Consider the following 23,973-nt stretch of genomic DNA (forward strand, 5'->3'; position numbering starts at 1 on the left):
GGACATTGTCAAGGAGTTAGAGGTTACAATAAAACAACGTAAGCTACAGGAATACGAATAGACTGTACGAAGGCACGAATTAGTTAGGCTACATATAATGATGGAAATTGATTGTTCTTATTTTTTCTCTGGGCAGACCTCGAAAGTAAGAAAGGTGGCCTGACGCCGATTTTAAAAGTAGAATTATGCAATTAATCTCCTAAGTGGAGATACATCATTTGAATTACATTTTCGTCTGTGCATACTACTGTAGCCTACGTGGTCGCACCCCCTTTTTTCCCAACATAATTCAGGAATCCGACTAATCTTTCCAGAAACTGAATCAGTACTTTTCCACTGTACTGAGGGCAGTAGCCTACTACCGGTGAATGAATCCCACTAGGAACAAGATGCAATTATTTCATAGCATCATTGAATCTCAGTTTGACACATTAGGCTACCCAGGGTTTAATACACAAATACAGAGACATGAAGGCCATTAGGTAATTTCCATAGGCTAATTAGGATAGTTTCGACTAATGTATCGCAAGGACAATGGTAAATTATGATCGTAGGCAACGTCGTCACTGATGGAAATTTAAATTAACTATAGAATAGCACATGCAGTGATCGAGAACTTCCGATCAAGGATACTCGATTCCTGACTAGGAACTATATGAACTATGAGCTAAAACTGAATTCAAGCAAATGGAATTGTCAGTTTGGTCCATATCAATTATCGGAAAAGGAGGTCCGACATACCCCGGAATGATTACATCTAGCTAAAATTTAGGGTGGCCTGTATGTCAAATAACATAATCCTAAAAGGAATTAACATCCTAACTGCACAGTGAAACACAGTTACACCCTTCAAAGTAAATACATGCTAAAAGATAGTTGGGAATTCTTTTCTTTTTTTTTTACAATGGAGGCTCTAGAGATCGACAGTGCGTCATAACTCCCCAAATCCCGACAGTTCGTCATAACTCCCCAAATCAGTGTCACGGAAATTGTAGACTATTTGGATGTGACATGAACAGAACCAAAGTATATGAGCCTAAAAAAAACCTTTAAAAGTATATCCTAATCTTCCCTTTCAGCTTGCTTTTATTGTAACAATCTCATAGGCCTCTATTGATACGACAATCGACTTTATTAAATGGCAGCAGTCAAGACATTTCCAAGTTCTTCGTTTTTGAAGTTAAGACAAACCATCTCCCAGAGTAAACCTTGTGATGAGGTCCTTGCAGAGAACGAGGTATGCTCCCAATGTTTACACAATGTCCCCAAGTGTAGTCACATGAACTGATGAAGTCATAAATGAGAAACTATAGCTCAAGTCTGAGGACTAAAAGCTGAGTTGAAAACAGTCTAACAGCTTTTGAAGCAGCGCAAACATATGGAAAGCAAATCGCTCAAGAACACCAACTCAGTCCGTCAAACAAAGGCCTCAACTGAAAACTTAGCCTACAGCATACGAAAAATACAATTTGAAAATGGGGGCTATGGGAACTTGAAGCAACCTATTGGCCTCAGAGCATCTGCACACTCAAGCCTCTTTGTCCCACACACCCCATTGTTTACTCTCAATTTGAAGCGCTTGCATCTCTCAAACTGGAACATTATCATAAATGCACTGCAACTACAGTGTGACCTGATGTACCAAGCGCATAATCTCATGGGTGAGCAGTGACAATTTGATGGTCGCCATGAACAGTGAGACAAACAATTGCTCTTTTGTTCGTGTAGCGCACAAACACAGCGGTGTCCAGAGAAGCGAGACAGGCAGGCCGTTAAACCCCAATCCCCTTCAGATGTAGCCCAGGAGCTAGAGCCCCACAAACCACACAAAGACCACACTCTGCACACAGAACTTGGACCAGACTTTTATTGTATGTACATCACAGCACATCACACCCGTGATGGGTACAGCATCTGAAAAAGAAAAAGAAAAAGGTTGAGAGCATCCAGAGAGCAGTAACCCACAGATCCACAGCATGAACCACAGACTCCACATTATAACTGCAGTGTCCTCTGTTGGTAGGTATCCCCACTCTAATAACCCAAGGGCCTAACCTAACTTTAATACAGCTTAGTTTACTTTTTTTGTCTGCGTGGATGTGCAGATTCGCAAGCAGTGTATACAAATAAGCAATGACTTTGGCAGTGAGCTTTACAAACCATCATTGATTAGGTTTATTTAATAAATTAACATACAATATGCAGATAAGCACATAGAACTTCAAGAAATTGCAATAAAATCACATGACTCATATCTATTGTGGTCGTGAAGTCTTGGCTCGGAGGCAGTCAGGAAAAGGGTGTGGCGTGTATAGGCTACTCATTACACATGACAACATCTGCAGACTCAACACAAGACATTACAATCTATCCTAAAATGGCAATTCCCAGATATATTACTCAGGAGCCAATTTTTCAACTGTTCATAGTATGGGCAGATTTAATTTCATTTTGGATGATTTAATTTAATCAAACTGCAAGGATGGTGGCTGGGAATTTCATATTAAACAGAAAACTGCTAGTCTTTACAGAAAACGCTCACATTTCTCTAGTTGAAATTAGAATGTTTTTTAAAAGCTTTCATGACTTTGTCAAACGTTTTGGATATTTGACCATTTGCCTCAATTTTTAATGACGAAGAGGGGGGCCAAGAATTTTTAATGACGCCAGAGTATGTAACAGAGAACTGGCATAGTTTCATTTTCACCCCTCAGTGCTCTTCAGTGATGCACTGATAACAACTAAACACTCTAGCATGCCGGTCCCCTGTGCTCCTTAGCTTGTAGCTGATAATATCAAATGAGGACTCAAATGAATGTTGACTGCCATTCACTGGCACATTATGCAGTCAAGGTGGGACACCAATACAAGAAACATTGTGACTGGAAAAAATAGAGGGTGGGTCGGACAGGACCAAAGCAGGACAAGGATGGGAAAGCTAGATGGCATAGGCTAGAAGCTGAAGTGTAATGTAATGAAATGTAATGATGGAAGAGGAGGGCAAAAAATATGGATAAATTAAGAGGGTTGAAATAAGCAGCCAGAGAGCTATCTCCTATACAGAAGGGGGGGGGGGGGAAGCGGCAAGGGTATAAGGCTGAGAATGAGGATTGGGAAACTGCCCCCGGAGGTATACCATTCCTCAGGGCTGCTCCAATTAACACAAACACAGGGAGGGGTGCCAAATCCCCATTATAAACCTCGATGGTGCTTACGAAGGCAGTATATCAACATGCCACATGCTGAGGAAAATCACTGCTCTGTACTGAGGCCAGAAACACCAGTACCAGGGATCTGAGCATGCTCAGTCAAAATCAAGCACCAGAACTCATTGGATTTCATAATTACATGTATTGTATGCTCTCACTTTACATGCACTCCAATAACTCAATTTTTAAGCGAAACCAAATTTCAGATCAAAGGTTAAATAATCAACAATCGAGACCAGAGGGTAAACAAGGTTGACTGACCCACACTCGACACTCATGAAATGCAGAGAAAGGAGGGTTGCAGGGGGGCTGGAGGAAGACAGGAGGCACTCACCACTCGAATCCTGTGCCCAATGGCCTTGGCGGGCAGGTTGCTGCTGAACTTGGCGCGCACCATCCCGCTGTTGCCGTGGGCACGCGTGACTTTGCCCCAGATGACTCTCGTCTTGTTGGGTTTGCCCCCGGGGGTCACTGTATTCCTAGAGCACAACAGGCACCATCAACACTGCTGCTCAGAAAACTGAGCTAACACGCAACTGGACCGCAACCCAGTCTGCACCTGCGCCCAACAGGAAAACCAATCCAGCTAATCTACAAATCCACACGAAAACAAAACCTGCATCCACGCATCGGCATATGTGCACCAGCAACTTGCGTTGACCAAAATGGATTGTGCATTTCACAAATTTGTTTAACCTGTTGGCATCTAGGAGCACTTTATGTATATACTGGAGTTAATTTGCTGTATATATTGAATTCCATACTTAATTTAGATTTTATATTTACTTTATTTTTCTTAATAAAAAATATGAAATCGCGACATGTTCAGTCCCGAAAACAGGGAAATCATGAGTACATCTTCCGAGCGTGATGTACAGTTTCCCCCCTTCACAGAAATTGACAATGGAGAGAAAAGCCCAAATGATAAGGCCCAAAACCATTCATGTGATCAAAGCTATTGCAGGGACATTTGTTAACTGAATCCCGGCCATAAAGACAGCCAGAAGCAAGGGCTGTGCATGAGAAACTCGCAAACTTGTGTGAAAAGGAGCCACTCTTAAAACGAGAACATTCAACACACAGCGGAGTACGTACAGTTCCAGAGCATTACATTACATTACATTCATTTGGCAGACGCTTTTATCCAAAGCGACGTACAAGAAGTGCATTTTCATGATCGTAGACAACTGCTGAACACGGGTTCAGTAAGGTACAATTACTTATTTTGTACAGCTATTTCTAGCTGAGAACAATGAACACTATCCTGGTCTAACATCTGCAAAGCCAAACTAGGCAGAAGATTAAGCTAGAGTATTAGGACAAATACAATTTACCAAGAAGTGCAGGGATGGGGCAACATGTAACAAGTGACAAGGAAAAGGGTTTTTTTTTTTTTTTTTTTTTTTAATATATATATATATATATATATACACAGCATGGTGGTGGTTATTCTAGGTATAGTCTGAAGAGATGAGTCTTCAGGCCACGGCGGAAGATGGATAGTGAGGGGGAGGTTCGGAGAGGGACGGGGAGTTCGTTCCACCACTGGGGAGCTAGGGTGGAGAAGCTCTGTGATCCCTTTGGGCGGGTGGGAGGGGTTACAAGACGCCCTGCTGCTGCAGAGCGGAGTGGTCGAGCAGGCACATAGAATTGAGTCATGTCCTGCAAGTAGATGGGGGCTGTCCTGTTGGCGGCAGTGTAGGCAAGGGTCAGGGCTTTGAATCGGATCCTGGCAGCGACCGGTAGCCAGTGAAGTGATCGCACTGTTACAGTGGCTGCTGATAGGGTGAGTGTACGTGCCAGAACGCCGATTTTAAACTCCTCACTCACTGCATTCCGGTTGTACCAACAGGTACAGCACAGCATGCCCACCAAATGGGAACAAAAACGTCGGCTGCGTATGTGATAATATGTAATGACTTCTGTTCTTCTATGTTTTTTCCCCATGATCCTGCTGAGGGACCGCCAATGAAAATTAGCCGTAATGGTTAAATCTGGCACATTCAATTATGTGCATTGTCCCCGTTTGTACATAAACTTAAAATACTGATACAGAATGTCCCCAGATGTTTAGACTGAACTTGATGACATAAGAAACAGATGCAAGTGTGTGTAGTGAGATGGCTATATGCGCAAGGCGAACAAGGTCATATTGACAAGTCTTCCTGATCCATCGCACCTTTCCGCTTATATATTCAAAGATCAAAGCAAAACACTAAGTCATTAAATGAAGACACAAACATAGCAAAACAGTACACTAATGATCCTGCTTGTGCCATTTCTGCAAGCATACCCCACTGGGTTCAGCACCCCACCAAAGACACCAACCTATTCCCCATGACATCGGCTTTCCATCAATGCAAAACATGATTACACTGTATTATGGAGAACCTAGGTTTTACATAACGTCGATCCAGTAGAATGTTTTAAAACTGAGCACTGTCTTCATCAGACCCGGCTGACTCCCAGTCAGCACAGTAAACTGAGTCAGTTTTCCTTTGGGGAACACTTCTGTAAACCGCCTCACAATAGTGTTTGAGGCAAAAAGCAGCAAAATTCTTTTTGTATCTGGAATGTAGGCCAGGCAGACGGTACAATGGACCGTACGGACTACTCACTTCTTGGCCTTGTAGACGTAGGCGCAACGCTTGCCCAGGTAGAAGTCGGTCTCATCGCGTGTGTACACTCCCTCCACCTTCAGCAGGGCCGTGTGCTCGCGCTGGTTCCTCAGCCCGCGCTTGTACCCGGTGAAGATGGCCTTGCTCCACAGTCTAGGAGAGAATGGAACATGTCGACTACATCAAACCAGGGCTCCTATTCATAAAACGCAGAAGTGATGGTTCAAGCCCGAGTTTCTTCTGTCCACATCTTAAACAGGAGAATACCTACACCAAGAGGCAAAACTGATCCTAGATCAGCCTTCTCTGAGGCACTTTATGAACACAGGCCCAGGACCTAGAGAATTCTACATGTGGATACTTGCATTCCCTGCACAAAGATCTGCCTAGACTATAGTACAGGTAACCAACCATGATTAACATTTATATCGTTAATATGTAGTTTGATGCAGTAGCCTACCAACTACTGGTTGTTTTTCTTGTGTAGCGCAGTGATGCGATTGCCTGAACTCTATTACTTTATCCTCCAGGAACATACTCTTGCATAGGCAGACAAAACTCTTCTACTTCTGAAGTCTGTTTTGCAGCACGGCCCCCATCCAAACATACAGGACGGAGTGTAGCACAGTGGTTAAGGAACTAGACTTGTAACCGAAAGTTCTCAGGTTCGATTCCCGGGTAAGGACACTGCCGTTGTACCCTTGAGCAAGGTACTTAACCTGCATTGCTTCAGTATATATCCAGCTGTATAAATGGATACAATGTAAAGTACTATGTAAAACTTGTGTAAGTCGCTCTGGATAAGAGCGTCTGCTAAATGCCTGTAATGTAATGTAATATACAGTAACAGTAACCCAAATAGCCATCAAGTTCTGCTACATGTCCCACATAAGGATTCAAAACGGTAACCAAGGAATAATCAATAGTCACTTTAGTACAAAAAAGTGCTCTGCAAGTTATGGAACAAGTTAAATAATCACAAGCTGTAACAACCAAATAGCTAAGTTCCTGGTTGGCATAACAGTACAGCCACATGAGTGCATAGTTCAGCATTCAATTCCTGAAGTCTTTAACTTGTAAAGAAATATGCTCCAGCATTGTACTCACCTTCCAGGCATTGTGATCGTCTAGTATTCAGGCTCGTGAAAAACCTGGGGTACAGAGAAGACGAGTTACAATATAAATGTGCTACTGGTGTCACACATTCTGGGGCCTGGAAAATGCATAGCACGACCCTAAAGGCTCACAACTCGCAATTAACATACACCACAATATTCCCAATAGTCTTTAATTTGGGGTTTCTCGGAAGCTGGAAGTTTTTTATTTACTTAACGTTATCGTTAAAAACGGAGATGAACTTTAATAAACTACCGAGCTATACACTATTCTCAAGCTGGCTACATCACATACGACAGAGTACTTGGTCAAGTAACCAAACAGTTCATAATTTGCAATGACATTTACAAAGTAAATCTGAGGAATTACAATGGACAAAAACAGTCACGTAGCTTCATTAAATTCTAACATCACATTTATCATTGAAAGTGGAAAGACCAGTATACGCGCCTGTGCGCTGCTTAGCTAAAAGCTCACAACGTAAATCCGTTAATGATCTTAACCATCGCGTGTAAATTTGCACACATAGTGGGGCATACATAAACTAGGGAATAACAACTATATGAAAACACAAGAATTGTACTCTGAATGCACTTTTATAACGGTAAAATATTATTAAATTAGATCACAGTTTATACCCCTCACCTGCTAGCCTAACAAAGATGGAGGAAAAGGAAGTCTTTTGGGCATGCTGGGAAATAAACTTCGTCGGTGCCAAAAGCAGTGCCTGACTAAAATGATAATTTAGAACCGTTTGCAGCTAATCTACTGTTAATGCTATTGCGAATTAAAAGTGTCATTAATACAAAATTGATTTTGTTTTACGTTTTAATAATGTTAATTAAAAAAAAATGAATTATAATGGTAATAAGAGTGTTCATATCGCAATAAAGTTTATGTATTATGCAAAACTATTTTAACGTTTCAATAAACAACTGTACTGTTAGCGTAACTCTAATATAATATCATTTTTATTATAGCTTTATTTTTGGTTAAAAAAACTTTCTATTTTGTTCTCTGATTTGTTGCTATGGTCACGCATGCAAAGCGACAGTAAACGAACGGTCCTCAGCTCTCGGAAAGCCGTAAGTTGTAACAATTGTTACTGTATTAATACTTTTTTTTTGGGGGGGGGCAAGAGTCGCTAATGTATGTTACAGCGTACGAAAATGAATTACCCCCTGTGCGCCTGCTCGCGCTAAAATAAATGCAGCCGTTCTAACGCACTTGCACGAGCTGAGCTGTGTCTAAGACATTAGTTATTGTCAGGTGGGATGCCTAATACAGTGTACTTGTTGTGCTACATAAAAACAGGTAACACGAGTTACCGTAACACGAGGTAACTGACTGATCAAAATAAACACTGAGGTGAATCAATAGGCTCCGACTTAGGTTGTTGAACAAGTGTCTAAGTACTTTAATAATTTTTTCTTTAACCTCATTTACACAATGCAGGATTGGCTTGTTATCATTTGCTTTGCCTTTGAATTCTTCATTATCTAACAAATGGTTAGTTTTAGTGGCCATGTGTTCACACTTTCACCGATTTCTAGCTTTATGATTCACCCCAGTCTTGAATTTGATTAGTTAAATAGTTTTGCTCCGTTTAATTAAATTGTGTTAATTAAATCAAATATGCACAATGTAAACATGGGATGTTTATTCTACATGGCATGCACTGCTATTTATGACACAATGTGGCTTTAGAGGGTTAAAAATCCCTATAACCATGAATCCCTATAACCTAATTAAGAAAAATTAACAGCTTGTTAAAATTCTGGAAGTGCAATTGTGGTTGGAACGAAGAGCGGCATACAAAAGGGGTCCCCAGGACCGAGGCTGGGAATCACTGCTGTAGTGCACCTTTGAAGGTACGTTTATTGCATTGTGTAAAGCTGTGTGAAGGGAAAGGTTTTCAGCAGTCTGAATGGTGCTGTGTTCAGCAGGATGGCAGCGCAGTGGTCAACGGTAGAGCGGCTCAGGGTGATCAGTGTGCTGCAGGACTGTGAGGACCAGCTGGCAGTGCTGGGGCACATCAGGCCCAAAACCTGCGTGGGCCACCTGGAGGTAGACAGTACCAGTACTGCCACGTCCCTCTCTCCTTTCTGCTCTGGGACCTGTTAGTCCATAGTAGGGTTTGTGTTGCCTGGTCTTTCTTCTTGACCATCTATGTGACTTTGTCAGGGGAGATAGTGTGTGTTGCTTTGTGTTTTCATCTGTCCAATACAATGTGGGCCACCAGATTACTTGACTATATAAACAACAGAGAGACTGACAATGTTACACATTCTTCCATAATATTTGTCTTGTTTGATTACGTCATACAGCGTATATTTCTATATGTCTGTCTTGTTTGCCTCTTTCTCCACCATTCTTTCTCATCTCATCTTTCTCTTTGGTGCCATTGGACATCGAGAAGATGCAGGAGCAGCGAAATGGGGTGACCCAGCAAATCCAGACAGAGGAGGCAGGGCTGGCAAAGTCCAAAAAGGAAATGAGGTCACAGAGGGAGTCTGATGTAATCTCAGAGAATAAAGAGCTGTCACCTGAACCCCTGGCCCAGGTGGAGTATGACAGGTAGGTTACATGCATAAAAATTCTCTGAAATAATGACACATATATGGAATGAAAACCATGCTGTTCAGTGGCAGAATACTTGATGAGGTGTTAACTCCAGAGAGAGGCGTCATGTAGTCTACACATGTACAGAGAGGGGACATACCACTGTACCCTATGTCCCTTGTTGACATTCAGGAATTTTGTGGCTCAAGTGATCACGAATCTGCTGAAGGAGTTGCGGGAGACCGGAACATTCCACAGTCTGCTGTCCACCATAGAAGAGGAGAAGAAGAGGAAGGCCCGCATCCGGGACTTCATCCTCAGGTCTGACCCCTCGAGTGACTGTCACAAGAGGCACTGTCCTATTGATCACAGGAGCTTACTGTATACATGTACACGTACTGCTGCTCCTCAAGAGTAATGGTGAAATGCTGTAAATGCTAATGCTCGGAGGCTGAGCAGCTTGGACCATCATGACTCCCCATCTGCAATGCAGTGAGGAGGAGGGGCGGCGCAGGACCAAGGTTCTGCAGAGGCAGCTGCTGGACATCCGCAAGGAGAAAGTGCTGGAGCTGCAGGTAACCAGGAGCAGCTGCATGTATATTTGTGCACGCATCACGGTGAAAAACACCTTAACTACACTCACACTGTGGACCGCTCAGGTCGTTTGTTTGGGCTATCTGGGTGGCTCATGTTTTTGCATGCAAAAACATCACCCTTACTGGGTTTTTTTGGGGGGGGCAAGAGAAAAGAAAAAGAGACACATTCTTTTACAGTGACAATCATATGTAGTACAGACTGATCAGCAAACAAACAGGCTTACAGTAAATAGTTTTTCAAAGCATGAGTTCTTCTAGGTCCTCCTTACGTCACCTGAAATTGCAATTGTGTGCCATTGTGGTACCTTATTGATGGCTTCACACTTTACTAGTTAAGTGTAATGTCCTTGGCTACTGTTTCTCACTTTAGAAGTGCCAGTTATTAACGATGAGTGATTCTGTGCACAGAGAATACATGACCTCTATTCCAGGAATAGCACGTACTCTTTCAAACTGCAGCTGTTCAAAATTCCACTGATGAGAGAATACTGAAAGACCGAAAAGCTTACGCATTATCTGAGTCAATCCTAAATGTCTGACTGCACACCAGTATACAATTGAGACTTCATATATTTGCATGCTCATGAGTGCAAAGAATCACATAGGTGTAGAATCATATTTCCCCCCCCCCCTACACCTGGGAATATAAATCAAAAAGTCATTCATTTTTTTGTTTCAATTCAAATTGGCTTTGATGTCGGGACGGAGTGTAGCACAGTGGGTAAGGAACTAGACTTGTAACCGAAAGGTCGCAGGTTCGATTCCCGGGTAAGGACACTGCCGTTGTACCCTTGAGCAAGGTACTTAACCTGCATTGCTTCAGTATATATCCAGCTGTATAAATGGATACAATGTAAAGTGCTATGTAAAAAGTTGTGTAAGTCGCTCTGGATAAGAGCGTCTGCTAAATGCCTGTAATGTAATGTAATGATGTAAAGTGAAGGTTAAGTGACCCCCCCTCCCTCACCCCCCAGCGACGTGATGAAATGATAGCCCACCTGAAAGATCAGCTGCAGGAGACAAAGGCCAAGACTGATCTGGAGATGAAGTATGTGGCCAAAAGCTCTGAGCTGCAGGTTTACCAGGAACAAAAGCTAAACTCCATGAAGGAGAAGGAACTGGAGGCTGAGATCAAGGTGTGTATGTGAGTGTGTGCGTGTCCACGCGTGCGAGCGTGCGTGCATAAGTGGATCAGTTTGTGTGTGCCAGTGCATCTGTGTTTCAGTGTGGTTGAATCAGCCCTGGATCTCACAAGTCACTGCTGTCTCTTTCCATAGTAGCAAGTTCTTCTACCCTAGAGCACCTCAGTCAGCAGAATGTAGCACACGTCTCTGAATAATAAATGATCGAAATGAATACGTTGGGCACAGAGCCGACAGGATTTGATTTCACTTAAACAATCATGGTCTTAGGGGAAATGACACTTGAAGGACTATGTATTAGGAAAGCCCTACCTTCAGAACCAGAAGACATAGCTGGATTCTCTCTATGGACAGATCCTGGATGCATCATTTCTGTTTTGGTCAGTGATTAGGGTTGGGATTTGTCATGTAAACTGACCCTGAATCAGTGTTTAAGAACTGATATAAGTCCAAGCGCATGTACAGCCCACAGGGCCTGGCTGGCCCTGGATTTACTCAAACCACTTCCTTCATGCCTATTTCAGCAGCAATTAATTGTTGATCAGTGCTCCATAAGTTCTCTGTGTCCATCAGTTAAAGAGTCTGTCTTTGTCCTGATAGAGACTGCATGAGATGCTGGAGGAGGAGAGACTTTCTCACATCGAGTTGGAGAGATTCCTCAAAGAGGACCAGTTAGTGAGTATAACCGCGGGGAAGTGGAAGTGATGCGTGCGGCTGGGGTTTAGACTGTCAGTGAAAAAATGCATTCGGTTGGGTGTATCGGTGATAGACTGTGATTGGTTTTATATGTGGAAATCTTTCCCTGAATGTCTCCTAACCAAGTGTTTTTTCTGGACCCAAGTATTTCTGTGTGAATCAGCATTTCTACACCTTTTGGCTGCTTTACAGTTGGAGTAGCTTTTCTGGGTTGTTAACACATTTGCTGTAGAGAAAGGAGGAATAACATGTTAAAATGTGGTGCTTCTGAGAGGAATACAGATGCATTTTTCGTATGCTAATAATGGATATATGTGTATTAACCTCCACGTAATTGGAAATGTAAAAATGCACTCCCTAAATGGGTGTTGATGTTTCTGATGAAGTGAGCTGAGGTTCAGGTGCATGGGTACATAAGCGGCTGGCTGCACTCCTCAGGCCCTGGAGGAGAAGCTGGAGATGTGGATGGAACGCTATGAGAAGGACATGGAGGACAAACAGCATGAGCTCAACACCCTGAAGAACAACAGAGCCAGCAACCTGGCCCGCCTGCAGGAGCTGGCCAAGAAGGTGAGGAAACTGCATTTACAAATACATGCACACTTATACATACATATTCATGCACACACACACACACACACTTATACATGCATATGCTTGTGTACATGCACACACACACACACACTTATTCATGCATATAAGGAGTCCGCATAATGCATCTTGAACAAGCGATGCACACATGCAGCAGAGCTGACGGCAGCACAGGAGTCTGAGGAAGTGATCACTGATGAATGATGTGGGTGGACCCGTGCAGTGATGACACTGTGTGACTCAGTACAGGGAGAGTGAGCAGGTGGTGATCGCAGACAGGGTGGAGAAGGAGAACCTTCGCAGAGAGCGAGAGAAGGAGGAGATGGAATGGGCTTTCGCCATCAAGGTCTGTAGTTCCCATTGTACTGGACCTACGCCTGTGTGTGTGTGTTCACTGTATTAACTAACGTCCTTACCTCTTCTCACGTCTAACTCCTCTACCGACAGGGTAGTTACCTGAACCATGGTCACTTCCTCTCTCAAAGAATTATCTCATTAAAATGTTTTACAACCCTCCACAAGTTATTGCCCTGCCCTTCTTGTCTCTCCCTCGTTATTTAAGTCCTCTCACCACCCCGTTATAGTCTCTCTCTGGATCCCTATATAAGTTGTTGCTGTTCTCTGACTTCCTCTCAAAGCTCCAGTCCTGGTGGCGCGGGACCATGGTGCGGCAGGGCCTGGGCCCCTTCAAGAAGGGCAAGAAACCCAAAGCTAAGGAGGGCAAAAAGGGCAAGAAGAAGAAAAAGAAGTGAGAGAATCCTGTTTTTCATGAAGCAGCGTCAGCAGCACAGTTTCCTTTCACGCGTGCGCCAGCACAGTGCTCAAACTGTTAAAATAACCCCAACCTCAGCGCTCCATCTCAGGGGTATCTGAAAAGGGAAATGTAATCTAGTCAAATTCCACAAAGCTTTAATCAGTGTAATGTTTCTCGTGTTGAGGTTACAATGCGTGGATGAATTATGTTTTAGATGTGTGTGCAGTTTTACCAATACAACAAATCATAACCATAATAACTCATAACTAATTAGAATAGTATTAGAACTAATAACTAATACTGTAGTTATCTAGATCAATGGTTCCCAATCTGTATGCTGGTTTTCGTTCCAACCACACAATCTCAGAATTTTAACAAGCTATTATTTTTCTTAATTAGGTGCTTTTCATGTTTAGAGGGATTATTTCTCCTCTTAAGCCACATTATGTCTGAAATAGCTATGCATGCCGTGAAGAATAAATGCCCCATGTTCATGTTACGCTTATTCTAACAGACCCGAAAAACACACAAAGGCAGAGGTGGGAAACTTTTATTGATACATTTAAAAATAACAGCCAATGTTCATTCCAGAACATTGTTTCATTTTTTTTTTCTCCTGTCATTTTAACCCAAGAGAGTGCTAGTGGGGTGCGAGAGGGTGCATTTCATTAGAAAACACGGGAAAAGTAAAAACGAAAAGTAAAAATGTTTGGCTGTAGGAGGGGGCTGTTGCAAAGGAAAGTCCTTTGGGGTAAACAGAAAGAGCTACATACTTATAAACGTATGGAATGTATTTATTTACTGTACAGAGTCATGCAGGGAACAACCCTGCTGTAGTGTCACATGATCGCTGCAAGGAACCGCCCTACTCATGTAAAAAAAATCACAAGAAAAATCTATACATAATTAAAACAACACTTGTAACAATTTAATCGTAATGAAATCACTTTTAACTTCCCTTTTCAAAACTCAAGGTCAGTAAAAAAGTAAGTTAAAATGGTAGAAATATACCTTGTGTTTACATCTGTTTTTTTGTTCCCCCCTATTTTCTGTATTTATCATTTTTGGCCACTCCCTTTGTGAGCCCAGGATATGAGTACCACAGGAGCTAAAAATCCCTCCACCCACATCACTGTCAATCACAATCTCACAAGTAGGGCAGTGATTTCAGCCCACCACCATCAATACTGACATCACTGACAATCTGACATCTCACCCTGAATTAGCACAAGCACCGACTCAGGCTCACCCTGACTTAGTACACGCACTGACTCAGACTCACCCTGACTTAGTACAAGCACTGACTCAGACTCACCCTGACTTAGTACAAGCACTGACTCAGACTCACCCTGACTTAGTACAAGCACTGACTCAGACTCACCCTGCCTTAGTACAAGCACTGACTCAGGCTCACCCTGACTTAGTACAAGCACTGACTCAGACTCACCCTGACTTAGTACAAGCACTGACTCAGACTCACCCTGACTTAGTACAAGCACTGACTCAGACTCACCCTGACTTAGTACAAGCACTGACTCAGACTCACCCTGACTTAGTCCAAGCACTGACTCAGACTCACCCTGCCTTAGTACAAGCACTGACTCAGGCTCACCTTGACTTAGTACAAGCACTGACCTGGTCTCACCCTGATGGTCAGACTCCCAAGTACTGACCCAGTCAGACGATCAGCCTCGGTCTAAAACGGCTTAAACGCGGTGCCGTGCAGCTTCACTGTGAAACCCGGGAAGAGGAACCACGTGCTGGCATACAGATGAAGGACGCCCTTTGGCGAAAAATCTGAAATGAGCCCATCCCTGCTGAGGGATGACCCATTTTACGCTCACTAAATACACAATGTCTGCTCCGAACAGCCCCTTGTTTCCCAGAGCGTGACTCTCCCAACCGAAGAGGCCTGGGCCACAGTGCCGAGAGCGTGTTAGGAGACACAACAGCACCTGTTCAGCACACTGGGTCTGCACACCCTTTAAACCCCACAAGCCACTTCTCTTCCGCACAGGAACCGCTCCTCAGTATTACTGCATGCTGTCACTGATTAAAATCCCCACTGCGAGTGCTCTGTGCAGCAGTTCTGCGCAAAGTGGACACAGGGTTCTACGAAGCTTTTAAAACAGCATCTTTCTACCGATACAATACTGTCGCTTTAGTGTGTTACCCTCCTCCATTATACGCTGAAGTTAGACTGTTTGACAGTTATTTATGAATTTAAAAAGATAAAAAAAACCTATTTTAGCTTTATCTACATGCCGTGAGAGTGGAGGCTGGAGAGAAATGCCCAAAATGCAGTTCTGCATGCAAAGATCTATGTACAAAAAGGATCCCTAACAGGGTGTGGGACTGGCTCACCCCTCCAGGCCTGCCACTCTTCACAAGCCCAAGGGTTTATAAGGGGGGGTCTCTGGGTCAGGCTAACCTTTCACTTATTACACAACCATTTATTTTGCAATGTAACTGAACTTAACAGCTGCATCAACTGCCCCTGATGACTAGAGTCATGTGACCCCCCTCTGAAGTGACACGGCCGCTGCACAGGACTAAATGGCAGACAGCCCATGTTACCAAGGCAACTGGCCAGCCCAACTCCTACCTGCACACGCATGACTCCAACCTTTAATTATGACAGGATAACTGTATGGTACAGAAATATGCTTTTGCAGAGACATGGTGTGTGAAAATATGAGTTGGAGAGAAGACAAACGCTCTCTCCCCCTCTCTCCCTCTCTCTCTCTCCAACCTCTCTCTCATTATCGGCCTGTCAGCAGTGGTCATGTCTTAATATGCCCGTAAGTCAGTCTGTCTCAGTGGCTGTTCTGAATGGCTACTTCTGAAGCGCATTCTGTGCAGCTACTCACTGTGCGTCATTCACTCCTCCTCCTTCTCTTCACTCCCCCCCTCCGTCTCTCCTGTGCCTCGGAAGTCAGGGGATGAGTGCTCTCTTAGCCGGCTCTCTTGGCCGGCAGGAGTGCGTGTTGGTCTCAGTTGGTTTCTCACTGTGATTTGGCAGTGGAATGCAGGGGCGGGGCTAGGAGTGTTCCGTGGGCAGGGTCTGTGGTTGTTGCGTTCAGTCTCTTTCAGGCGTGGAGTCACGGAGGGGTGTGAGGGGAGATGCAGCTGAACCACAGGCTTCCTGTGTGTCCTATCGTCTGTCTGTCAGTCTGTTTGTCTGTCTGTCTGTCCTACATGACCACTGAAGTGGCGCTGGTGGTGGGAGTGGATGGGGTGTGTTTAGGGGGGGCCAGGTCCAGCAACGCACTCACTGTCCCAGCCACCTGGGGGAGCCCTCTCTCCTCCAGGATGTGGAGAGGCAGGCAGAGCTGGCTCTGGGGGTGGGGGTGGGGCCACAGAGGTATAGGGTTGAGTGAGGAGGCAGGGGGGGGGGGGGGGGGGAAATGAAACAAAATAAGAAAGAAATCAAAGTTGGTCAATGGACAAACAAACAAGATCATAACTATGAGCAAAATAATAAGGAATCAGGAAGCAAACAAAATGTAAAAGGAACTAAATGAGCATGCTCATGAAGAAAGGCAGGTAGTGAGGGACAGGTGTGGGAGAGTACAAAGGGCAAAGGGAAGCTTGTAGGGAACCACCCTCAGAGGCACTGCTGAGCAGGAATCAACCAATAGAAGGCCGTGGGGGTGTGGTCATCAGTCAGAGAAGTGAAGCAGAGAAAGCTCATTTCCTCACTGGTGTGAGCGTGTGGATGTGACTGGGCATGTGCACGGCTCCCAGCCACAGACCTGTGAGGGTAATGTCTGTGCGCAGGTGTGGAGGATTGTGGGAAGTATCTGTGAGGACAGACACAGAGAAATACAGCAGTTCTTTCCTCGATCTTTATTAAGAGCAGAGCAGTGGGAGGTCTGTAGGTGACCGTCACGCAGGAGTTACAGGCAACTGGTACACACACTGCAGCTATAGTGCCGGGTGACTTTTGGTTAACTGCCCTCAGCTTAATCAGGCCAGCGTGCTGGGAGGGGTGAGGGCGCCAGCAGGAAGCTTATCCAATCACTGGCGTTCGTTTTGGGCCTCTCCTGAGGAGTAATAAGGACGATTGAAAAAACATTTCCAAAAATAGATCGACGTTCCTTTCAAAGCGTAAAAAACGACACACACTTAAAAAATGCCACTCGAAACCAGCAGAAACACGGGCGGGAAGAAATACTTTCAGATTCAGGCGTGCTCAGGTACGCTCTGGTACTGTGTGCTCAGGTAACTCGCCCGGTTCACGTGTGCTCAGGTAACTTGCCGATGTTCAGGTTTGCTCAGGGAACTGGCCTTATTCAGGTATGGGGTGTTTAAGTGCTTTAAGTCTCTCCCCAGTCTAATGGCACTGTCTCTTGGTCTGGTACAGGAAGGTGGGGGAGGGGGGAGGCGTACTTGGGCTGCTTACAGGACACACCCACACACAAAGTAAGGCACAGAGGGGATTGGGTGGGGGGAGGGGGGGGGGGCTGTGGTGCTGGACAGAGCAGCACAGAATACGCTAAATTCCCTGACGGGTCCACTCTACTTTCAGGGGGCTGAAGGTCCAAGAACAAAACGAGCCACTTCTCTGCCTCTCAGTTCCAAAAAACCTAAGGAACAAGGACAGCAAAACCAAGGAAATGGCTCTGGCAAAGAAAAATAAACAGAAGATAAAGTTGCATTTACAGATGCCAGCCCACGCAGACCAGCTTGCGCTGTCAGTCTTAAGGCAACGTAAGAGTCCCATTTCACGGTTGTGCTTTTCCGGAATGTTCCGGCAGACCGCCGGAGTGCGGGGGAGTGTGGGGCACTGCGGTGCAGCGTCCGTGCCGGAGGAGTGTGTGTGTGTGTGTGTCTGCGTGCTATTCTGAGGACGGACCGGTACGAGTGCTTGACGGCATACGGTGGAGGTTAAAGTGGAAAACGGCGAACGATGACGTGATCCCAGTGTGACGGAGGGCAGCGGCCGCAGTTCAGAAGCTGGGCACCAGGTGGCAGTACAGCGCACACAGCAGAGACATGATGGACAGATAAAAGAGAGCGAAGCCAGCCAGCTGAGCCGGGGGCGAGGGCAGGAGCGGGGGGGCGAGAGACAGCAGGGCCTCCACCATCCTGCACACGCACTCCCATTCACCTCCCAGCACCTCCCCCACAGAACACAAGCGATCCTGTCCCAAAAGGGGCCGGGCGGAGGAGGAGGTGAGGAGGAGTCAGAGCAGGTGAGTAGTACGAGAGGAAGAAGAGAGGAAGGCAACAGTGAGAGCGAAAGCAGGGTGATGTGAGAGAAGGGGAAAAGGTAGAGAGAGAGAAAGATCTTGTTAGTAGCAGACAGCAGGCAGTAAGCTGAGGTTATAAAGCTCAGATATAATAGTGTGTTTGTACCGGAGCACCAGTGGGTATGAGACATTAACAGAGTGAACTCCAGGCTGTCTCACCTGTGGAACCCCGATCCTGCGACACGCCTCCAGGAAGTTCTCCACATTCCGCCTGCACTTGGCCATCGTCAGTTTGGGCTTCACAGACAGGCCGACAGAGATCATATCAAACAAACTGACAACAGCTAGCAGTGAATTCATCACTTGCAACAGAATCCTTCCAAGACGAAACACTCACACTCAAACTCACTCACACTCACTCCCAATCTCACTCTCGCTCTCACACTCGCACTCACTCAAACTCACTCACTCCCAATCTCACTCTCACTCTCACTCACCACAGCGGGTGAGGGCACGTGGATGCTGGGTACAGAGCGCGGCCTGATGTGATTGGCCAAGTGGCAGAGCACCACCCCATCAGTCAGCGCTGCCCCCAGGTCGCTCGGCAGCGCCACCTTCAGCCGGCACTCAATGTTCTGTGAGGAGAGCGCGGACATCAGCCCGGGGACACATCCCCCCACTACCCATCAACCCCTGCTGCTCTTTCCCAATCTCAGTCTACTGCATCTCACCGTGCCTACGCGCTTTAAAGAGCAACTTCCTGTTCATTACACGATTCCATTTTTAAACGCATTTATAAAAAATATAAAAAGGTGTCTTTCTGAGTACACGTGATGGGGTGTGCAGTTTGTGTCCAGACAGTGTGTGTGGACATTGTGAGTACCATGTGACAGGGTGTGTTGTGTGAACCCAACGTGACAGGGTTTGTACAGTGTGACACAATGACAGTAGAGTGTGTGTGCAGTGTGAGAGGAATTTTGTGGTATGTGTGTGAATGTCCGTAGTGTGTGAGCAGTGTGGTAGAGTAGTGGTTGGCCGTGTGTTACTGCTTACTTTGCGTAGCTGTTCCACCAGCTTTGCGTCCTCCCCCACGGGACCCTCAGGCTGAGGGGGCCCTGACTCCTCTGACTCGGGTCGGGGGGCCCCCACATCTCCTGATACGGGGGGGGGGGGGGGGGGGGGTAATGAGAAAACAGAAGGAACGAGAGAGGAACAGAATGAGAAAGGGGAAGTGAGAAAACAAAGGAGGGAGGGAGTGTGAACACACATAGACATTGTTCCCTGCAGCATTTCAAAACGAACGTCTGTCCTGATAAGTCAGGACAGCTAACATGACCAATAGTCATAACACCCATGACTAAAGGCTAACTTATAAGTAACTTAATTGACATGATCAATAGCATTCTTCGCTAAGGGCTAACTGATGAGTAACACAGTTAATATGACCAATAGGACTCTTCACTAAGGGCTAACTGATGAGTACCACAGTTAATATGACCAATAGGACTCTTCATTAAGGGCTAACTGATGAGTAGCACAGTTAATATGACCAATAGGACTCTTCATTAAGGGATAACTGATGAGTAACACAGTTAATATGACCAATAGGACTCTTCACTAAGGGCTAACTGATGAGTAACACAGTTAATATGACCAATAGGACTCTTCACTAAGGGCTAACTGAGCAACATAGTCAACAGGACCAAAAGCACTCTTCACTAAGGGCTAACTGATGAGTAACACAGTTAATATGACCAATAGGACTCTTCACTAAGGGCTAACTGATGAGCAACATAGTCAACAGGGCCAAAAGCACTCTTCACTAAGGGCTAACTGATGAGCAACACAGTCAACAGGACCAAAAGCACTCTTCACTAAGGGCTGATGAGTAGCATTCTAAACTGCTGTAGTGGCAGTGGGGGCCAGCACTGCTCAGACAGCTATCTGAGCAAATGGCTGTTTTGAGACTTCATTTATTTGCCTCTTTTTTTGCAAACCATCTAAAACTCTGGCAGGCAGTAAAACCAGCTGCAGGATGCAGTTAGGACTGCAGAACTCCTGCCTGTCAGTGTTTGATAGCCATCATAAAAGCTGTTCACACTTATATTTTAGTCTTGAGAACATTTTGCCTGTACCCATCACAGTGACACACACTCCGTTTTGCTGAGTCATCAGGGGGAGCAGATTAACTTTGAAGGGGCACATGCAAAGGCCCATGCCACACACACACACACACACACACACACACACACACTCAAAATCCACAGTACTAACACAGATAGCATATCTGTAAGATACAATGCCATAAGCATGCAGGAAAGAGGGCAAGATGTCTGCGTGTCACAAACCCTACCTCTCTTCCTCTCCTCTCTCTGACCGAGTCGAAACAGGAAGCTGTCAGGTCGTAGGGCAGGGCCTCGACAGGAGGGCATAACAATGGGGCCGGGGTAGGTGGGTGATTGGAGGGCTATGGGAGGGAACACGAAGCAAGCAAATAGGAAGAGGAGTGGCGTTGCGATGTTGCGTAGGAAACCGCTGCTTATCACAGCCTAGAGAAAAGGGCACACGGGGTGTGTGCTTCCCTCTACAGGTCTGGAGGGAGACTACAGGCATGTATTTTTGGGGGGGGTGTGCGAGGGGGGTTCAGAGTGTAGAGACAGTTCTGAGCCTCTGCTGGGCGTCTCACTGTGATGTCACACGAATGATGCGCTCACCAATAAGCACAGAGATTCCTATGGACACCCATTCCATTACGCACAGGTTGATACTGCAGGTTTAGGAGGAGCAGGAGCATTCCTGCTACAGACTGAAGCAAGGCAAGTGCACAGACAAAATACAAATACGAGGTGCTCACCTGTAGGAGAGAGTGGGGGGCGCTCCTCTCCCTGCTGAACAGACATAGGGGGCGGGGTGGAGAGCAGGAGAATTAAGACAAGTTAACCAATCATAATCCAGACAGAATGTCACACCTATACTGTAAGCTCTCGCGCTGTTCCCTCACACACACACTCCTCACACCAACGACACTGACGCCGAGAAAGAAGAGAAGGCACACGGCTTCTCTCCACAGCCACTCCAGGCCGGGCGCAGTACCTGCAGCGGGCAGAGGGGGGCAGCGTCGGATGCATCAGCAGCGTGAGATAGGCAGCCATCAAGGGACATCCCAGAGAGAGACTGAGATGAGGGGAGTGAGAGGGAGAAGAGGGAATGGAGAGAGAGGAAGAGGGGCAGAGGAAGGGGCCAAAGGAGTGATAAAAGAATAAAAGAGAGAATGCAGGCCAAGATGAGCAGAGGAAACAATGTAAGAATGAATGAAGCAAGAAGGGGACAGATGGATGATAAGCAATCCAGAATTTTACATGTAACAGCAGGGAGGGAGAGAGAGAAAGAAAAGGTGAGAGCAGTAGAGAGGAGTATTAGTTTCTGCAGCAAAACATGAAGCAGTAACAACACACACACCATGCAGCAGACACAAGACACAAGTACGTGCATGTGTGTGTGAGTGTGGGTGGGTGTGTGTGTGCGGGTGAGAGTGTACGTATGTGTGTACACGTGTATACGTGTGCGTGGGTGTGAGTGTATGCATGTGTGTATGTGTGTATGTGTGTATATGTGTGCATGTGTGTGTGTGTGTCTGTGCATGCAGTGTACACTGTCAGTCACCTGCTTGTGTGTACCAGGCCTCCTCTTTATAGTGTTGGTGTCAGTGTCTATCTCAAACACCATGAGGGGCTCGAACCCGCTCTGGGCCGGGCGGAATGCACAAAGGGGAGAAGGGCGACAGAGTGGGGAGGAAAGAAGAGAAGGTCTCAGCTTAGGCAAGCAGAACACTGCGCAGCAAGAGAGGTTAGCAGGTCCCTCAGGAAGGGGCTGGCGCTGAAAACAGTTAGCATTAGCGGCAGGAGACAGACAGGGAGCATCAAAGCACCCTGAAGAGAGAGCAAGCCTGCCAACCAGCCCAGCCATTTCAGCACTGGAGCTTCAGTATTCCTAGGAGCAGTACATTGTGGGAGAATTATACAAACCCTTGAAAAGAGATTCTCTTTCAAAGTGAGAAAACACTTCATCTGACCTTTCCCCGACCATAAGGTCTCTGAATTCTCCACACACATTGGAAGACTGTGGCATACAGAAAGACTGCTCACATATAAAGGCTGTGTGCGATACTGCAGGACTGAGGAGGGTTCCCGCACTCGGTCAGAATGAGCTGGTCATCAGTGCGGTTTCTCATTGACTCTGAGTGCACCAGTGTAGGCTGAATACAGCGCTGTGTGACATCATGTCTCTATTAGCAACCGTTCCATGTGAGGCTCTGTCTTTTAGCAATGTCGACTGAATTGACTGAATTTTACACAGAAAAACACTGGACGTGTGCCATCCTTTTATGGAAGAAAAGAAACCCCAAACAGCCATCTTTTTCACACGCATACAAGTGACGCACACTCACACACACGCACACACGCACACACACACACACACGCACACGCACACACGGGTAACAATAAATAAAAAAGCTGGACAGGAACATGCATACCTTTATTTACAGGAAAAAGAGAGTAGGAAGAGAGCCTTCGACTGAGAGCTTTTCAGCTCTGAAGTGAGATAGAATATACAGACAAGAATATTCCAGACAGACACAGAATGAGAGAGCATCAGTGTGCAGCAGGCTGGTTATTAACTGCAGTCCCATCTCTGCTAAGCAGAGCAGAAACCCAAACAGTCAAGGCCAAGGCCCCATGCTGAGAGACTGAGGGGGAGGAGTTTATCAGTGAGAGGTTATTGGCAGGTTAAGGACAGTAAAAATGGGGGAGGGTGGAGGGGTCGGTCACTCCATTCAGCCTTACCATGAAGAGGGCGGAGTCATCGGTGTGAGTGGAACGTCTGGAGGGGTACAGGCTCTGGGGGAGGGGCGTGTTGAGGAAGGGGTGGGGAATGAGAGGAGAAGGGGAAACGTAAATAACACAGCAGGGTAGAGGGCCGTGGGGTGTTTCGGGAGGGGGCACGAGCGGGGAGGGAAGGCTGGGGGGTGGGGGGGGCAGCTAAAGACATTTCAAAGTAGCGACGCTCCACGAACACACAGGAAACAGGAAGTCCCTCATTCCTCACTTCCCCATCTCCAGCTGACTTTGAAGTAAGACGGTGAAGGACAGAAAGGCAGAGGGACAGAGAGATGGAGGGATGGAGAGAGACGCATGCTCACCTCGCTCTCCGTGGGGCTCAGGGTGGTGGGGCTCTGAGCTGCTTTGTGCTGAAAGAACAAAGTCAGAGATATCCAATCAGCATCTGGCCTGCTCATCATACCCTAAACCACTCACTACATTCCCGTTAACATCCTCACTCACTGACCTTCACGTAGCTGACGACGGCCTCCCTCTGCGTGTGGCGCGTTCTCTGCTTCTCCTCCTCGTACCGCTGCGCAGCGAGCTGGGCCTCCTTCCGCACGCGCTCCACACCGCCGCCCGACCCCAACACTCGCTGAGGGAGGGGGGAGAAA

The 23,973-nt window shown here is 46.1% G+C and overlaps 3 protein-coding genes across 27 annotated transcripts in view; 1 reads left to right on the forward strand and 2 right to left on the reverse strand.

Moving 5' to 3' along the window:
- Nucleotides 1-1,841: 1,841 nt before the first annotated feature.
- Nucleotides 1,842-7,668, reverse strand: rpl35a (ribosomal protein L35a). The gene is made up of 5 exons (XM_035384059.1): nt 7,589-7,668; nt 6,935-6,978; nt 5,828-5,980; nt 3,544-3,688; nt 1,842-1,914 (listed from the first exon to the last, which is right to left on the reverse strand). The coding sequence occupies exons 2-5, from the start codon at nt 6,943-6,945 to the stop codon at nt 1,891-1,893; spliced, it is 333 nt and encodes a 110-aa protein (XP_035239950.1). The 5' UTR covers nt 6,946-6,978; nt 7,589-7,668; the 3' UTR covers nt 1,842-1,890.
- Nucleotides 7,669-7,743: 75 nt separating this feature from the next.
- LOC118208995 (dynein regulatory complex protein 9-like) lies at nt 7,744-14,211 on the forward strand. Of its 3 annotated transcripts, none has more exons than XM_035384057.1 (10): nt 7,744-8,028; nt 8,887-9,010; nt 9,363-9,520; nt 9,698-9,826; nt 9,999-10,080; nt 11,076-11,237; nt 11,844-11,918; nt 12,378-12,509; nt 12,775-12,876; nt 13,169-14,211. In XM_035384057.1, the coding sequence occupies exons 2-10, from the start codon at nt 8,891-8,893 to the stop codon at nt 13,280-13,282; spliced, it is 1,074 nt and encodes a 357-aa protein (XP_035239948.1). In that variant the 5' UTR covers nt 7,744-8,028; nt 8,887-8,890; the 3' UTR covers nt 13,283-14,211. The 3 variants fall into 3 exon arrangements, with proteins under 3 accessions (XP_035239948.1, XP_035239947.1, XP_035239949.1); XM_035384056.1 differs by having other exon boundaries at nt 8,890-9,010; XM_035384058.1 differs by lacking the exon at nt 7,744-8,028 and adding an exon at nt 8,707-8,814 and having other exon boundaries at nt 8,890-9,010.
- lrch3 (leucine-rich repeats and calponin homology (CH) domain containing 3) overlaps nt 13,818-23,973 on the reverse strand; it is a 25,006-nt gene continuing 14,850 nt past the window's right edge. For 3 of the 23 annotated variants that reach the window (XM_035384035.1, XM_035384030.1, XM_035384032.1), the window contains exons 12-22: nt 23,826-23,954; nt 23,680-23,727; nt 23,324-23,377; nt 22,143-22,223; nt 21,573-21,653; nt 21,334-21,367; nt 20,833-20,946; nt 19,533-19,633; nt 18,977-19,114; nt 18,699-18,776; nt 17,122-18,431 (exon numbers count right to left, since the gene is read on the reverse strand). In XM_035384035.1, the coding sequence (XP_035239926.1) occupies nt 18,237-18,431; nt 18,699-18,776; nt 18,977-19,114; nt 19,533-19,633; nt 20,833-20,946; nt 21,334-21,367; nt 21,573-21,653; nt 22,143-22,223; nt 23,324-23,377; nt 23,680-23,727; nt 23,826-23,954 (1,053 nt within the window). In that variant the 3' untranslated portion in view covers nt 17,122-18,236. Of the gene's footprint in view, nt 16,623-17,118; nt 18,432-18,698; nt 18,777-18,976; nt 19,115-19,532; nt 19,634-20,832; nt 20,947-21,333; nt 21,368-21,572; nt 21,654-22,142; nt 22,224-23,323; nt 23,378-23,679; nt 23,728-23,825; nt 23,955-23,973 lie in introns of those variants that run through there. The other 20 variants (XM_035384033.1, XM_035384040.1, XM_035384031.1 and 17 more) reach the window with 20 other exon arrangements.

The sequence above is a fragment of the Anguilla anguilla genome, chromosome 12 (genome assembly GCF_013347855.1).
Source record: "Anguilla anguilla isolate fAngAng1 chromosome 12, fAngAng1.pri, whole genome shotgun sequence".
Lineage (NCBI taxonomy): Eukaryota > Metazoa > Chordata > Actinopteri > Anguilliformes > Anguillidae > Anguilla > Anguilla anguilla.